Source organism: Neophocaena asiaeorientalis, unplaced genomic scaffold (genome assembly GCF_003031525.2).
Source record: "Neophocaena asiaeorientalis asiaeorientalis breed wild unplaced genomic scaffold, Neophocaena_asiaeorientalis_V1.1 scaffold550, whole genome shotgun sequence".
In the NCBI taxonomy this organism is placed as follows: domain Eukaryota; kingdom Metazoa; phylum Chordata; class Mammalia; order Artiodactyla; family Phocoenidae; genus Neophocaena; species Neophocaena asiaeorientalis.
The window spans coordinates 938,430-956,535 of NW_020173396.1; the positions used below are offsets into that span (position 1 = coordinate 938,430).

Consider the following 18,106-nt stretch of genomic DNA (forward strand, 5'->3'; position numbering starts at 1 on the left):
TGTGGACCGGGGCACGAACCCATGTCCCCTGCATCGGCAGGTGGACTCCCAACCACTGTGCCACCAGGGAAGCCCCTGGGTCAATATTTTTAATTGCTTATATAATATTGACTATTTCAAATTTTCCTTTTTAAAATTGGCTCATGGCTTTAAACTTGTTAATGTATTTTCTGTGTTTCCTACATAACTCGGTTTTTTGCTCTAAAGTGAACGCTGCAAATTGCCTTGGATGGGCAATAATGAAAAAGCAATACCATTTATTAATTTTGTATAAGTTATCTTCCACCCCTGAGATTCCTTGGAGGGGAAGAGCATGTCTGAATTTCACCAAACAGTGCCGAAGGCAGAAAGTGAGAGAAACTAAACAAATGCATCCTGGAGGGAGAGAAAATGCCTACAGCAGCAAATGACCTACTACATACCTCGTTAAACAGGCTTTGATGTTATAATTTGTTAATTTCTGGGGGAAAAAAGATAATTAACAATAGTTTAAGTTTGTTCTGATAGAAGTATTTAACTTCTGTAAGTTTCTGATCACAAACAACACACACTGTTCAAGAGGGCAGTCCACTTCCAAACCATTATAATACTAAGTAAATGTGCAAGGAAAGCTCAATGAAAAGACATTTTCTTACTATCAGAAAATGCAAACTAAGAAGTACATTAAACTTTCCTTAAGAAAGTTTTAAAATATTGTTGGCATTTGTTTCTCCAGATAAATGTTTTTTTAAAATATTTTGAAGACCAATTCATTTTAAGAAAAGGTAATTTTATTCAAATATGCAGCTCATGGTATGAATAAGCAAGTACTCATTTCCCAACAGAACTGACAAGTCTTTCAAATAATGGTTTATTTTTTTTTTTCAAAAAATCAACACAGCAATTTGGAATTTCAACATACACAGATGTTTGTATGTATGAAGGCATGTGTGTTTCTGTATATGATGTAATCATGAGTATGGTTCAAAACATACCTATTTTTAATAATAAATAAAATGATCCTTATTAAAGTAAGTTACTATTTAACAACCTATGTTCAAGCTGTACCATAACGAAATACATAAATGCATACGTATGTAGCTTCATATCTTAAACTTTATCCTTTATTTATTTATTTTTATTTATTTATTTTTTTGCGTTATGCGGGCCTCTCACTGTTGTGGCCTCTCCCATTGAGAAGCACAGGCTCCTGACGCGCAGGCTCAGCGGCCATGGCTCACGGGCCCAGCCGCTCCGCGGCATGTGGGATCTTCCCGGACCGGGGCACGAACCCGTGTCCCCTGAATCGGCAGGGGGGCTCCCAACCACTGCACCACCAAGGAAGCCCTATCCTTTATTTTTAACTAGATTTCCATTCTCTGTGTAATCATAAAGATAACTTAATAGAATTGTTTTAAATAGGCTTAAAGATAACTTAATAGAATTATTTTAAAAGCTTCAGTCACACTATTAAATATGGGAAAACTGAAAATAATAACAAAAGCAACTGTCTTCACTATCAAAAGGAAAAGCAAAGCTGAATTGCTTACTTAACAGTATTTCCCCTAACTTTTTAAATTAGTTTCTTTTGGACACACACTTACATGACTTAACATTATCACTGTATTACTGCACAAATAAAAGGTCAAAGGAGAGCTTCAAACAAACATTAATTTTCTCCAGTGATTATGAGAATATTTCATTCTGTAGTTTTAATTAATAAAATAATAAATTGTGAAATAACTCATTTTCATTCAGAATTTAATTTAATGGCATTGTATGTTCATTATAGTTTAAACTCTAGGTAACAAAAAATAATCGTTTGAGAAGCAAGAGGGAGGGGATATGGGTATATATGTAGACGTATAGCTGATTCACTTTGTGATAACAGCAGAAACTAACACACCATTGTAAAGCAATTATACTCCAATAAAGATGTTAAAAAAATAGTTTGCTATGCTATATCATTTCTATATGGCATTCATAACCTAAATTGACTTAAATCTTATGATCATATAAAAATCAAATGTGCATGACCCTGAAACTATATCAGTTTTTTGTTTTGTTTTCTTTTGTTTTTTAGCCACGCTGTGCAGCTTGCAGGATCTCAGTTCCCCGATCAGGGATTGAACCCGGGCCAGGGCAGTGAAAGCCCAGAATCCTCACCACTATACCACCAGGGAACTCCCACTCCCATATATCAGTTTTTTGGGTTTTCTTAAATTGTAGAATGTATACCTAACACAATACTATTGGTGCTTTTAATTTTTTATTACTACTACTTCAAGCCTTCTTCCATAGCCTTCAAGCTTCATGAGGTATACTCATCCTTGTATATCCATTTCATAAACAAGGTACAATCTCCTTTTCAATAAGGATTATAAACACAAAGCAACAACATAGGTCCTAAGATTGTTACATCTGATTGCATACTTGACACTATGGAGTTACTGATTATATTTACATTTGGAGTAAACTGATAAAAGTTTATTTTAAAAGTTTAAATATAGAAGTACATGATTCTAAATATACAAAGTATGCAAAGATACTCCACCTAATTCTTACAACTACAATTTTTAAGTGGTGATTTGTTTTATGTCCAGGAAAACAAAAAACTATATATCCTATGCTTTAAAAAAAAAAAAAAGAGTTAAAATACTAGCCTGTTACTATTCAGAATTACTACTGAAATCCAGCTTAATTTAGGAAGTTATATTACAAATAAAAAGCAGGTAGTTAATAGAGGTGTCTTTTCACATTAAATCTTTAACTCAATTAGGCATTAGTTAGAATTTCTAATATCATATTGAAATAGGCAATTTATCTAGGAATTAATATTTTTAAATATGCCTTTTATTTACATGATGTAAACAGTTGAAGAAAAAATCACCAACAAATAACATCACACATGAAATGCTACTGAACTAGTCCCCTGGAAACTAATAATTTTTTACCCTTAAATTCGCTTAACATTATTTTCTTTAAAATACTTTAGCGATTATTTAAATATAGTACATTCAGTTTAAAGCTTGGTGACTTAGACTAAAAGTGCAAACTATACTTTCACAAATTACCTACCTTTCATAATTTCCTGCCTCGATTATTTCAAGTAAAAGTTTAGACTATTTCCTACTACTAAAGGGTGACATTTTCCATTTTAGTTCTCAAAATAAAATAACTTAGGGGACAAACTGATAAATACTGGAAGTAATTTTTTTAAATGATGTTCAAGATAAACAAAAGTATAAAGGCTAAAAACTAAAAGAAACCAATAGTACAGTGAGAAACGCAAAGCTGACCTCTCTTTAATCTTTTCTTGTTAAACCTAGGGTACTCAAGAATTGTCAACTAATTAGTCCATTTTATTGATGACATTTTTCTCTAGGGAAGTTATTTTAGAAGTTTAACCCTGGAGCAAGTCATAGCTTCTCCAGTCTTTGAAAGTGTCCAGAGCATTGATTATAACTGCAGGAGGTGTTACCTTCTACCCCAGAGAATCTCACCCTGCACAATCTTACACACTCTCTCACTCCCAAAATAGCTTTGATTCAGCAATTCAAACTGCTTCCGCTGATATTAAAGGAAGAACCACAGAAACCGGATCAGCAGTTAAAATGAAATAGAAGTGGGGGGGGAATACAGATCATGGATATAGTAGCACAAAGCTCAAGAGTAAAGCAGATTTGAAAAAGACATCAGAGTGACTCAAAAGGGAACAACATGACAGAAATTAAACAAGATTTTTATGTTTGCCTTCTGTGCATTTAAACTCATCTCAGCCTCCACTGAAATTCTTATCATACATAAACCCCAAGGCTTTCAGCATACTGTCAAAACCACACCCTCTCTTTCTCTTTCTAAGTCTCTAGAGTCACTTCTTAGGTAGCCAAGAAAAAAGACAGAAGAATTCAAATATGCATGTAATTGAGAAACAGACCATTTTATAACCAAATTCTGATTATAAACAATATTTTTTCATGTAAAAATGTACCTAATTGTTTTAAAATCCAGTATTTTTTCTCTTGCACTTAATGAAAAGGCCTAGGTCTACTTTAAAAGTTATTTGAAGTCAGGAATAAACACAGGGTAGAGGACCAGAAATAAGACATGAGGGGCCTTGCAATATCTTTCTTGGGATGATGTCAGAATATCAAGGTGCTCTATGCTGTCATAGTTAGCTTTCCACTTGACTACAGAAAAAGCTTAAGTATATGCTTAATTAGTTAATTAGTTCAGTACTAGAGAACAATCTAGATTCAAAGAGCTATCATCACAGAATGGCTTATTCACATCTATCTCAGAAACAGTGACCAAAATTCAAGAAGGTAATTGGATTTTCAAAACCGAACGTCGTTTTTTCCCCCTCAATTCACTCATGACAGGGCCAGAAGGTAATGATATATCTGCCATGATGCAATGAGCAGACCTGTCTTCTGTCAAGAGTTGAAATCATGAAGGAATAAGCTGTCGTTAACAACCTCTCTCCAAACACTAGAGCTGTCATTTCATTGTTTTCTTTTGCTGGCATGGGGGCTGGTGTGGTGGCCTCATATACCTTGTCAGTTCAGTAATGTGCTAAGCTGTTAACCTTTTCTGGAATTCTTGACTTGAGCAATCTTTTATGAAGACTATAATGTAAGAGCTTATATTTTCTTTGATTCCTTTATGTTTCTCTCAAAGTTTCTTTTTAAAATTTGGAATTAGTGCTTTTGGTTTCAACCTATAGTTTAGTAGTCCATATTTCAAATAGAAAAAAAAAAGCATTTACTTTTAAAAGGTTTGAAATGTAAGTTATAGTGATCTAAATTCAGCCAGTCTTTAAGGGGAAAAAAATCAATAATTATTTAAAGTTTCTTGTAGTTTTATAATCAAACATTTAAACTCTTTTAGAAATGGTTAAATGAATAACTATAATAGTATATTCATGAATATTTTCTTTAAAAAATTTTAATAATAAAATAATACCTTTTTAAAATTATGAAAGTAATAATTGCTCAAGGCAAAAAAAAAAAAAAGAATTGAATAGGAAAATTGAAAATGAATGATAAAAGAAGAAACCTCATGGTTTCTTGCATAGACTTCCAGGAACATCAATGTACATCGATGTATGCATGTAGGTGTATGTATATACATGTAAGTGTACATTTTAACAAATAGTCTCATTCTTATGTTTTCAATGGAAAACTCTTAGACATCATTTCATATGAATGAACACATATACACACATATAACTCATTCTTCTTAATAATTACATAGTCTTCCATGATAAGAATATACCATCATTTAATAAATATTCCCCAAATTGGATATTTAGGTTGTTAGAAGTTTTCATGTTATTACAGACTGCTGTGATTAGCATCCTTGTACATATACTCTGTATACTTTGTTTACTGCTCTAGTGTAAATTCCTACAAATGGAATTTAGGGTCAAACATTAACACACATATTTAATTTGGGGAGATATAACCCAAACTGCCATCTTATTGCTTCAATTTACATTCTGACCAATATCTAAACTTGGTATTATCATACAATTTATCATACAATTTATCTGCCAATCTTATATGTTGAAAACTGGCACCTTGTTTTAATAACCATTTCTTTAATTCCCAGTACTCTGAATGACTATATTTTAAAGAAGCACAAAAGTCTATGAATCATTTCAACAAAAGTATATCTAAAAGGTCCAAGCAATTATCATGTTTTCGAGGTCTCTGAGAACTTAAACATGCATCCCCTGTGAAACTATATTCTACTTATAAACTGCTACATGGTACTGCTACTGTTAAAAATAAAAACTATGTCCTATATTGATACAGGACTTCTGACTACTATCTACTAACTGTCAATGCCCACTAGAATCCTCTTAAAATTTCCGTGTCACCAACTCTGTCAAATACTTATGTTAAAATAGCAAGATCGGGGCTTCCCTGGTGGTGCAGTGGTTAAGAATCTGCCTGCCAATGCAGGGGACATGGGTTCGAGACCTGGTCCAGGAAGATCCCACATGCCGCACAGCAACTAAGCCCGTGCACCACAACTACTGAGCCTGTGCTCTAGAGCCCGCGTGCCATAACTACTGAAGCCCGCACGCCTAGAGCCCGTGCTCCGCAACAAGAGAAGTCACCGCAATGAGAAGCCTGCTCGCTTCAACAAAGAGTAGCCCCCTCTCACTGCAACTAGAGAAAGCCCGCGCACAGCAACGAAGATGCAACAGAGACAAAAATAAATAAATAAAACAAATAAATTTAAAAAAAGAAATAGCAAGATCTTGCAGTACTTAGTTGGAAGACTAGGAACTGAAGGCAGTAGTTAGGAGGTGTTACCAAAAATTTATTACTCAAATCACTGGGAAAAATCATATCCTATTTTAGATAACCCTCTATAATGGCTCCATGTACATCTGTGGAAAAAAATCCTAAAACTGTAATCAATCAGCTTAACAAATGTGTCTGTCAAAATGGGGGGAGGGGACCCAAAATGGAGTAAGAAAGGAGAAATCAAAAAGTCAACAGCCAGAATAGAAAAGCTAAGTTACTGCTTATTAAAAGGGAAGCAAATGATTTAAAAACTAAAAAGCTCTAAATCAGCTTTCAAAGTATGTGGTTCATATCAGTCAAGCAACAGTTTATGTAGTCTTCAATTTAGTCATCTTATAATCATAGCGATTTCTAAAAGAAAATCCTAAAATATTCTACTTTGACGAATATTGCTATGTAAGGACGTCATCTCCTGAGGTTTACAAAGCATTTTGTTATATAGAAAATTACTTTAATGTTATTTGTTTTAAAAAGATATGAGTTGCAGACTTCCCTGGTGGTGCAGTGGTTGAGAATCCGCCTTCCAATGCAGGGGACACAGGTTTGAGCCCTAGTCCGGGAAGATCCCACATGCCGCGGAGCAACTAAGCCTGTGTACCACAACTACTGAGCCTGCGCTCTAGAGCCTGCAGAGCACAACTACTGAGCCCTCGTGCCACAACTACTGGAGCCTGCGCACCTAGAGTCTGTGCTCCACAACAAGAGAAGCCACCGCAATGAGAAGCACGTGCACCGCAACGAAGAGTATCCCCCGCTCGCCGCAACCAGAGGAAGCCCACGCGCAGCAACGAAGACCCAATGCAGCCAAAAATTAAAAAAAAAAAAAAAAAAAAGATATGAGTTGTAAAGGGACTACCTATCATTGGAATAACCACATAAAAAACGTAATTAAAATGCTATACTGAATTCTTTTGATTATCTCTACTCCTTCCACAAATCACACTAAAATATTAGTTTTAAAAAATATGGATGGTTTACTTTTCACTGTACACTTTCATATATTATTTGATTCTTGAACCATGTGAATATATTGCCATTTAAAAATTAAATAAAAATATATTTTATAGTAGGGGCGGTATTAACCCATCAGGACGAAACTAATGGGAAGACAGTAAGCTGATGGAATTTGTTTGGTATTACAGAGGAAATTCTAACTTAAGCCTCTGGAGATAAATAATAACTAGAAGCAAGCCAACCCGCCCACAGAATTTCAGAGAAACTCAAAATTCGGGGTGCCAGTTTTCTTGGAAAGTAGAGGTAGGGCTTGAGTCTAAAAACAGAGGCAGTAGTTGTAAGTTCACATAAGATGCAGTTACCCATCCCCCCGAAGCCAAACAAACCAAAAAAACAAAACCTGAAAACCAAAACACAGGTCAAAATCTCACATTCCACAGCCAGAGATCAGTGTCAGAGATCAGTGGTTTTTCCATTAGAGAAATTTATCCAGAGAAGACTAGAAGGACATCAGATCAGGAAAGGGGAAGAGAGAGACACAGAGCTCAAATCAGGTGCACTGTGCAGAAGTCTGCAAAATGAATAAAGAGAGAGCTCCATAACAAAATATGATGAAAGAACTTTAAAAATTCTACAGGGCTAAAAGAAAAAGTAGGTAACCTCCCAGAAACTAGAGCAAAAATAGATGGAAAATAAGAGAAAGTATAGTCAATTAGATAAGACAATTAGAGGCTCAGTCCAGAACTCCAAAACCAAATGAAAATTCCAGAAAAAGAGAAGATTAAAATTATCAAGAAACAACACAACAAAATATTCTCAGAATTGAGGATCATGAATGTGCAGTACAGAATGAAAGGAATCACCACATCCCTAACACAATGAATCAAAAAGACCCACACCAAGAAACCTTCTCAAAAGCAGTATGATTCGATTTCTTAAAACCAGGGAGAAGGAAAAGAAGCTTCCGTGGAGGGAAACAAAAGGATTCAAGATCAGAATGGTACTGGACTTCTCAATTAAAACACTGCAAGTAAAACAACAATGAAACAAAACCTTCAAATTTCAGAATGAAAATGATATTCAGATTGGAATTCTATGACTAGATGAATTATGAAAATAAAGTGAGCAAGTAATATAAAGGTATTTTTCATAAATACTAGGTTTCAAAAATTGATCTCGTATTCCCTCTTTGATGATTCCAACAAAATGAGAGCATATATCCAAAAAGCTACGGTCATTGGATCAAGGAAACAGGAGGTCAAACACCAGAGAGAATCTAAGTGGAGTCCCAGGAAGAGAGACAGGGAGGCAGGCTTAGAAAGTGACCAGTCAAGATTGGGACAGAAGTTCACAGAGTTTCAAAAGAGAGCTCTCCAGAAGAACATACCATAAGATTATCTGATAAATTTAACCATGTAAAAAATTAGAAAGGCCAATCAGAATTAACAACTATTACAAAGAAAATAGAAAACAGTTAGGAAATTATTAGTTCTATGAAAATAAACTTGTAGCAGAAATGAGTAGCAACCACAGTACCTACTTGGTTCAGTCATAAGCAATATTAAAGTAGTAGTAATACTGTAAAGCTTGATTGCTGAATTAATCCAAAAACTGTGGGAATGGGAAAGAGATTCTTACGTGCCATAAAAGAAAGTGACTGATAAATCAAGAGACAGCACTATAATTAAAAAATGTTGATATAGAGAATATAATTAAAACCAAAAAGTATTGAGAGTTATTACATCTAGGGAACAGAACTAACAGCTGAGGAAGGATTAGGAAAGGATAACCTTTATTTTGATGTATGTCATTTGTTTTTACTTGATTTTTAAGATTATATGCTTGTATCCTCTGATGTTCTACAGTTTTATTTTAATAAGTTTTAAGTGTAGATTTATCTGTCTTGCTCAAGATATGCCATGCTTCTTCTACAAAGATTTGTGTCTTTATTCTCATAAACACTCTACCACTAATATATTACTTTTTCTCCCATTCTTTTCTATTGCTTTTCTGAAACATCTATTAGAGGATTATTAGATCTTATTCTATTCTCCATGACTTTTTATCTATCATAATTTTTTTCTCAGGTTTTCTCTGCTATATTCTATATACTGTATTCCCCAATTCTAACTTTTAATTTACTAACTCTCTTCAACGATGCCTGATAGTTTTGTTTGACTTGACTTTTCTTTGTAATGAATCATTTCCTCAAATAATTTTTAGTTTCTGACTACAAATTCTTCTTCATTAGGGATTTACCCTGAATTGTAAAGTGTTGCTGTTGGCACTTTTATGTTTGTTTCCACTTGGTAACCCAGAAGTTTCATCAGTCCAAAGTCCATTTTTACATGAATTTACACTGCTTGAGATTCCCACACTAAATAAGTTGTCTCAATTCAAACTGCAAATCTAAATCCACCTTTGGGTTAGGATCTGTGGCTTCTATATCTCAGGGGAGGCTGTTTATTTACCCCACCTGGCACCTCTGGCAAACTGACTTTTGTACCTCTAAAAACTAAAAAGGCAGAAGCTTCCAGGGTCTTAGTTTTAGATCCTGCCTCTCAGGCTCAAAGCTGTGCTGTGGACCCCTTGGGGCCTAGGTCTTATATCTCGTCAAATATCACCTTCAGGCTGCCACACCCTCCAGGGATTTACCACTGGGGTTTTAAGTTCTTTCTTGTAGTCAGGAATTTAAAGATTCTTTTTCTATCGAACATAACTAGGTCTTTAATATTTTTGTTGTTGCTATGTTTTATTCCATGATTTTTATGGGTGTTTAGTGGGAGGGACAAGTGACTGTTAATTAACTCAGTCCACCATGTTATAGAACCCAAACTGTATACATTACATTGATAAAAATAGCATTAATTTTAAAAACTTAGATATAACAGTATGAAAATTATATGCAAAGTAAGTAATTACGGAAATAGTAGATTCTTCTGAATAATCCAGCTATGAGAAATTAGAAAACAACGTAGACTTAGTCAAGTTATCGGAATTCTCAAAAACTTATTAAAATTAAAAAAATTTAAGTCATGTTGGATATGAATCACTTGGACTTTGAGAGTACTCTTTATAATTTAAACTTTTACTTCACTGATTTTATTATAAAACAGTTTCTAGAACTTCTCATCCTCTGTCACACTAAATATAATTGCCATCAAGTCCCACCTTATGTATTACACCTAAAGCCTGAAAAGTATATATAAATTCTCAACCAATCCAAAAAGTATTACCTACGCCAATGGTTCTAGTGTGGTGCCCAATGAGCAGTACTGGCATCACCTGAGATATTCTCAGATATGTAAATTCTCAGGCCCCAACCAGACCTTCTGAATTAAAACCTGGGATCTGAACAGGGCAATCTGTTTCAAGAAGCCCTCCACGTGATTCTGATGCATGGTAAAAATTTGACTTCATGGACCAGGGGCTTCCAAACTGCTCCCCATGAAACTTTTTGACGGTATATACATCTCAATCAGTCAAAGCCTGGATAGGGAGAGATCGGTGACATGTCTACGGTGCGAAATTTAAGGAGGCACTCACTCTCATGGTCCTACAAGGACTGCACATCATGAGAGTGACTGACCCCTTAAATTTTGTACCCCTGTACCACCCCTGCAATTAGTAATGAAATGAATTGTCACCTATTTTCCTTGCCCTTTTTATGGAGATCAACTAAAATGCCTGAAAAGATCAAAGAAGAAATAAGTATGAGAAAATCTCAAACTGCTCAGTCAGACACTGAATAATTAGTACTTAGCTATATGATATACTGTTTCTTACTCCAATTAATATATTATGCAATTAAGATTGTTAAGCACTGAAAATATTAGCTATGGCCTCCTGAGAAGCACTGTGGGCATTTATCTGATATGTACTATTTCTCCAACAAGAAATCTTAATACATTTTTAATAATAAAGTTCTTAAGTAAACTGTAAGGATTAGAGTATCTGTCGTTTTTAAACTGTCATCTATGGAGCCCCAGGGTCAGGGAATAAATCTCAGGTGCTGTTGTGAGAAAGGTTCCAATCTTCACTTCAGCTTCAACCAAAGTGGCTCCACAGATTCAAACACAAGTTTTGTTTTTTTTACAAAACAGTCCAGTAGAGGCAGGGTTCTAGTGTTGGAAAAAAGTTTTAACCTTACCATGATATGACTCCTATTTTAGGACCTTTAATGTTATACTAAAAATCTGCAAGGAATATAGCATAAATATTATTAACAACACTGAGTAGAGATAATCTTGTCTGGCCTGAAAAATATCAGAATTTACTGCAGTTGTGGTATGAAAATGGACAGACCATGGAAAACAGAGTAGTGGCTCCCAGCCCTTTGTAAACTATGGAAACATTTCTTTAAATACAAGTTTAGAAAAAAGTCCAGAAAATAAAAACATGTAGGAGTAATCTGATTAAAAAGAATGAGACAACTTCTTTTTCCTTGTTCGTCTTCCTCTTCCTGCTTCCTAAAATACCATCCTTTCCCCCACCTGTCTCCGCACCCTCCAGCCACACACAAACACAGAGCAGCCCTTGAAGAATTACCAGAGAAACACCATGAAAAAGTAAAGTCAAAGTAATAAAATCACTTTATCTGAATTAAAAAGATATCCATTTTTAAATGTTCACCATGTAGAAAGTTACCAGAATAAACTTCATAAAATTGAGAATAAAGTATATAAACTAAACTTTTCAAAGTACACAGCATACACTAAATACTAAAGAACTTAGAAATCAGCTGCTTTATTTCAAGGAACCCTGGCTGCTCTGACTGAGGAAAGCACAAAAATGGCAAGGCAATGAAATGCTGTTATCCCCCACTATTCCTACTTAAAAGGACAAAATGACTGACGATTCTAATGTTACTGATAAACCTCCTCCCTCTTGTTTAGGATCTCAACAGATAGTTTGTTCAAAGGTATTTGGGATGGCTTTCCCTATACTCTATAGCCCTATACTTCCCTATACTTCAAAAAACCCTATACAACAATAAAATATTCTAGAATGGGAAAGGCTTAGTTGATCTAGTAGCACAGACAATATAATTTACATAAAGTATCTCACCAAGCACGTGTTTGTACAAACATCTGATTTTCTTTACTAAATTGTATGTTCAAATATTCACCAAATTGTGATCACATTTCACATGTAAAGTTCTTAAAATACATCAACAGCATCTGTTCTAACCACTAACTAATGTGCCAGAGAGTAAGTTCATTTCACTATTCATAACCTGAAATATGAAACAGTTTAAATAAATTTATTTTAGTTACTTAAATTCTACCAAAAAACACACTATCGAAGTTTGCAACGAATCAAAAGTAATGTCTTTGTGTTCTTTGCACATCCATGAAGACTGAAAAAAAAATACACAATTCACCTATGAAATTCTACTTGCAGCATTTTAAGGGCCTCAAAATCCATTAACAAAATATTCTTTAGGAGCTGGGCTGAGCTTTACTCTTATCATTTCAGAGTTAAAGTAGGAAACATATCTTTGACCCTTGCAATCATAAGTGTATCAAATAATATCTTTCCACTTTTAATTACAAAAATGTAGCTCTTATAAAGCATACGTGATAACTTTCCGTTATTATATTAACCTTTTATAAGTAAAGATGTCACTTTACCTTTATTTTTCTGAAGAAAATCTCTGCTTATATGTGAAAGAAAACCAACTTTGCAAAATTTAACTATTCATTGCAGAACTTAAGAATAAGACAGTAAAACAAGTCGCCAAATATTAAGATGTAACAAAGCTAGGTCAGAAAAAGAAATTTCACCACTACAGGAAAGAAAACCTGGAACACAATTTTAAAACACCAATTTCTAAAAAGTTGAAATTCAAGTAAGAAGAAAGTAATTCAGTAAATACTGTAATTCACCATTTTGTATGTCTTTGTCTTATTCATAAAGCATTACATTTGTGGGCTCTAAAGAGTTGTTTTTTGTTTTTATTTTTTAATGACAAAAAAACACTGAGTTATTCCAACTCTTTTTTTTTTTAAGAATAAGATATTAATTTAAAGGTAGCAGAATTCCTTTAGTCTCTAACTTCACTAAATCAGGTAGGCAGAGATTTACAAAAGCAGTCATGATTTTTTTCAGAAGTATTTTCAATAATATTCATAAGTATTTGATAATTTAACTGGCATTTCATGTAATAAGAAATGAAAAAATTTAGAACTGAAAATACTCATTTCAAAGATTTTATCTAAATCTTTGTATACTTAAGATGCGTTTTTGCTCTTGTTGTAAAGGCAAAATAATACAGAATAATCTTTCACTACAAATAAAATAAATAAGAACAATTTAAAGATAAGACTATGTTTAGGAAAGACTTTTAAAAAGACATGATAAAATAATTTATAACACATACTAAAACAGAGCTATAAAATGCCAAAAAAAAATAAAGGAAATTGCACTTACATCCATAGCTCTCTTAATAAAAGGTATCTGTGTGCCACTGTCCAGATCTTCATTTATAATAAGCCTTCTAGCCCACTGACCTGCCCTCACAACACCACTACCATGAATTAAAACCATCAGTTTCTGTGGATTTGTCAAAGCATCCTCACTCATAAAGATAAAACTCTTTGGTTCACTCTCAGTGGCATCTACCTGTAATTAAAAAAAATTAAATAATAAATAAATGTTTTCTGATCAGGTTTAGACACAAATGAGAAAACAACTAATGGTTACTATAAATTATAGAATGACTATTACAGAATTATAGAAGTAAAAAAACTTTAAAATAAAATTTTCATTAGAGATTGATAATTATATATAAGGTAGAGGAGCAAAAAAAGACATGATAGTAATTTAAACATATAAAAATATGAAAAAAGAATACTGGAAATATGTCTTTCTCCATTATTATTGTATATTTAATATTATATTATCACTATAAATAAGAATAACTAATTTTTAAGTGCTTCCTATGATCTAGATACTATGCTAAATGTTTAAAAAATATTATTTCTGTTAAGGTCGCACTATTATTATATTCACTTATAGATGAAGAAGTTGAAGCCTAGAGAGTTTAAATAACTCGCCCAAGGTCACACAGCTATTAAGCCTATAAGTTATAATAGAAATATGCTGCACCTAAAATAAAAACCAGAAAAACCCAGCTGGAGAATACACATATTGGAAAACCATATATTAGCAAGGAAAACTACTAATCTTTTAACAACAGTAGGAGGGGGAACTATTTAAAAATTCAAACACCAACTGTTCTGTGTAAATGGACTTGGAAATTTCATTCAGAGTATGAACACAGGATTATATAACAATTATTTTATGAAGGAATATTATTTGTATACTTTGATAACCTTATTTTATGTACTAGTTATTTATGGTATGAAAAGTGAATATTCTTAGTCATTTTGATTACACTTAATAGTTAGGTTTATACTAGATGATGTATGATTTAGATTTGAAAGATTCAAAAGACTTTTAGAAAGGGATAACTTCCCAACCTCTTATTACATATGCCATGGCATGCACTGAGTGGTATTCCACATCAGCAGTGGCAAGTAACTAGGAATGGCAGCCTTTGTGCAACCAGGTCAGAGCCAAGTTAAAATCTTGACAGCTGGTAATAAACACCTCCTCAAATAGAGAAAGTCAATCCACATGCTGGGTAATGCAATAGCACTTCACTTCATCAACAATATAGATTCATGAAATTACCAAAATAAGAAAGAAAGAAACTCAATACCAAAAAATGCCTTGGATTCCAAATGTTCCCAGTCACTACTCCTGGGACACACAAAAAAATTTAAATTTCCCTGTTTCTAAAACAATCAGATTGGTGTCAGTAATGGATGCTTAGCCAGTTGTGTAAACAGAGCACAAAAGGTAATTATTTCAGCAAGAAGAGCACGGCCACAGGGCTTAAGAAAAAAATACCACCTTCTCAGTGAAGCCTTCTCTGACCACCCCATTTAAACACTTCCCCAAGAATTCCCTAGTCCCATTCTGCTTTATGTTCCTCCATAGCACATAACACAATCTAATATGCTTTTAATAATATTCTATTATTTACCATCTGCTCCCTCCACTAGAATGTAAGTCCAGGAAGGCATAGACCTTTGTTTGTCTCCAGCTACATTCCCAATGCCTAGAAGAAAGGCTGGCACATTGTAGGCACTCATTTATATAAGAATGAATGAACTTTTGGAATAAAGAATCTTATCAAGCATCACTAGTGAATTCCTTTAGATAAAAGGCATTTAACTAAATAATGCATCCTCTTAACTGCTTACAATACTTGCCTGGTTCAGAAAGCACAAATGGAAGATTAAATGAATGCATGACTACAAAGAATTTTAAAAGAACTACACAATGCTTAGAATTAAAATGGCATATCTGTATCTTTATTAGTAGTAATTAAATATGCAGTAAGAGAAGTATGAAGTATAACACTACCACATTAGCTTCACTTGCATGTGACGTCTAGAATAAACAAATTACTATGATGACAATGGATATGACTGAAGTCACAGAGGAAGAAAAGTGGATGGGAGACAGACGAAAGCCAACTCTGAGAAAAAAAACTCCCTTTTACCTAGGAACATTATATGAAAGCAGATGAATCATTCAGTTAAAATGGCTTAAAAAAAGAAAATGGTGATAAGGACAAAAGAAAAAATTAAAAAGCAAAGCTGTCAGTGAAAAATAAAAAAGAGGCTACAGAGGTTTCCAGTCATTCATTTACCAAAAAGTATGTCTAAATATGCACAAATAAAAGAGCCTCTTAAAGTCAGTGAGGCCTTAATGGAATCTGGAATGTATGGAAATGGACATCTGTTTATCTTAATGAAAAAACCCCTAGCTATAGACTTTCCAGCAGGTGCTGATCACTGTTTCTTTTTTCCATCATACTAAGTCCCCTGTTACCAAGCACCTGAGTCAATTTTTTAAGCAATGGAATGTTGGCACTTTAAATTCCACAGTAATCACTTTAAAACTGGAAAAGTACTTATTTTCTGAAGATAAACATGTGTTTTTTTATATCATACCACTGTTCAAGAATTTTTTAAGGGGCTACAAGTCAAGGTAGCCATGAACAAATGAATAAATGTTCTACTTGAACATCCAGATATGCTGACTTTGAAAATATCAGAATGTCAGAGTATTTAAGGAAAAAAAATGAAAATGAACAATGTAATGGTATTAATGATCAAGGAATAAGAACAGTATTTAAGCTGGTCATTGACATATTCATCTCAATATAATGCAGAACTGTGAGTCTGCAGCTGGTGGCTATAATTTACTCTGTGTAAAATTAGTGCTAATTTAAAATAGAAAAATATCTATATGAATAAAATAATTTTTCCTTCATTAACTTAAGTTTTGAAATGGTTGTTCCAAGGCCATTTATCTTCAAACAATGGTAATTTACTAAGATGAGCTTTCATTAAGGAATACACATAAAGGTCATTCCAGTGTACCACCTCAGGTTAGAGACAAATCAACCTCAAAGGCCAATTGGTCAGTGAGACTGCACCAAACAATTTTTAGCAATTAACAATTCACTTTGGGATACTTATGAAAATCACTAATTTTGATATTTATTTAAATATGATTGAATAAACTGAATGCAAATCTGTAGTCAAGCTAAATTCACGTATCCAGTATTCTACACAAGTGTGAGATACTAAAATGGAGAATATTTTGTACCTATTTATGTGAGGTGGAAAGTAAACATGAGACATGATCATGATCTGTCAAATCATGGACTTCCACGAAGTGCTGTCATTTAAAAAAAAAAAGTTTTTCTTTCCTTGTTAAATATTTCAACTGTAACACTAAAACTTAGTTTATCATCAGGAAAAAAAGTTTGGTGGTATTCCTGTAGTAAAAAAAAATGACTTTGAACAACAACAAAAAAAACCCACTCTCACTGCTAGCTTTGGGATTTAAGAGAACTCAGGAGAAAACTAATACTTAGGGAAGAAAAATTCACAACTATATAAAATATGTGATGGTAATCTAAGGAGAGATAAACTTCCTAAAATAAAAATTTTCTTGTTTAATGTTTATAAAATTAGGGAATCTTTACTAACCAAAAATGGACATGAAGGTTGTTATAGGTCTCATATAATGTAAAGCTCCCTCTGTATAACTTTATGGTCTAAATTTAAAAAAGAGGAAAATAATTGAAGTCCTTCTAAATCTAATCTCAGGCTTTCTATAAAGAAAATTAATGAAAGGTAATCATATAACATGAGAGATATGGCCAATTATCTTGTAATTTGTTCTAGAAATCTAGGGAATTAAAGTGAGTTTAAAGGTTCCATGGAACTAGAAGTATTACAGAGTTAAAGGACTCAATATTAATTGTGCTGTAACAATGAATTAACCTAAGGCTCTTTAAATATCATTCTTCAGAAACTTCGAAAGAAATAGAATTAACAAGAAAAGAAGACTGGACAAAGTGACAAAATTCTACCTTAACTTTCCAGAAGACAAAATTCAATATATAGTTTTAATAGAGTAAGACACTAGACCTAAAGTCAAAACTAAAAGAGATTTGAATCCAAAAAAGACTTTTATATTCACTCCCCAAAAGATACTAAAATCTTGGTTTTCACATAATTCAAAAGGAAGGAAAGGTTTCAAAAAAACAAGGGTTGGTCTAGTCATTACGTGGAATAATATTGAATATTTTATTCACTGCTATGTCACTAGCACTTGGAACAGTACCTGGTACCCTAAAATAAATATTTGTTGAATGAATGAATAAATGATTAACAATGTGACCTAGTACTTGAGATTGCCTATAGAAAATTAAATATAAAATAGATTTCTTTTTAAAAAAAATCAACTTATGGAATTAATTT

At 33.3% G+C, this 18,106-nt stretch overlaps 1 protein-coding gene across 3 annotated transcripts in view; it reads right to left on the bottom strand.

Moving 5' to 3' along the window:
* The window catches only part of ARB2A (ARB2 cotranscriptional regulator A), a 431,289-nt gene that overhangs the window by 309,804 nt on the left and 103,379 nt on the right, over window positions 1–18,106 (bottom strand). For all 3 annotated transcript variants that reach the window (XM_024746976.1, XM_024746975.1, XM_024746977.1), the window contains one exon: window positions 13,686–13,877. In XM_024746976.1, coding sequence (XP_024602744.1) covers window positions 13,686–13,877 — 192 coding nt within the window. The remainder of the gene's footprint in view (window positions 1–13,685; window positions 13,878–18,106) is intronic.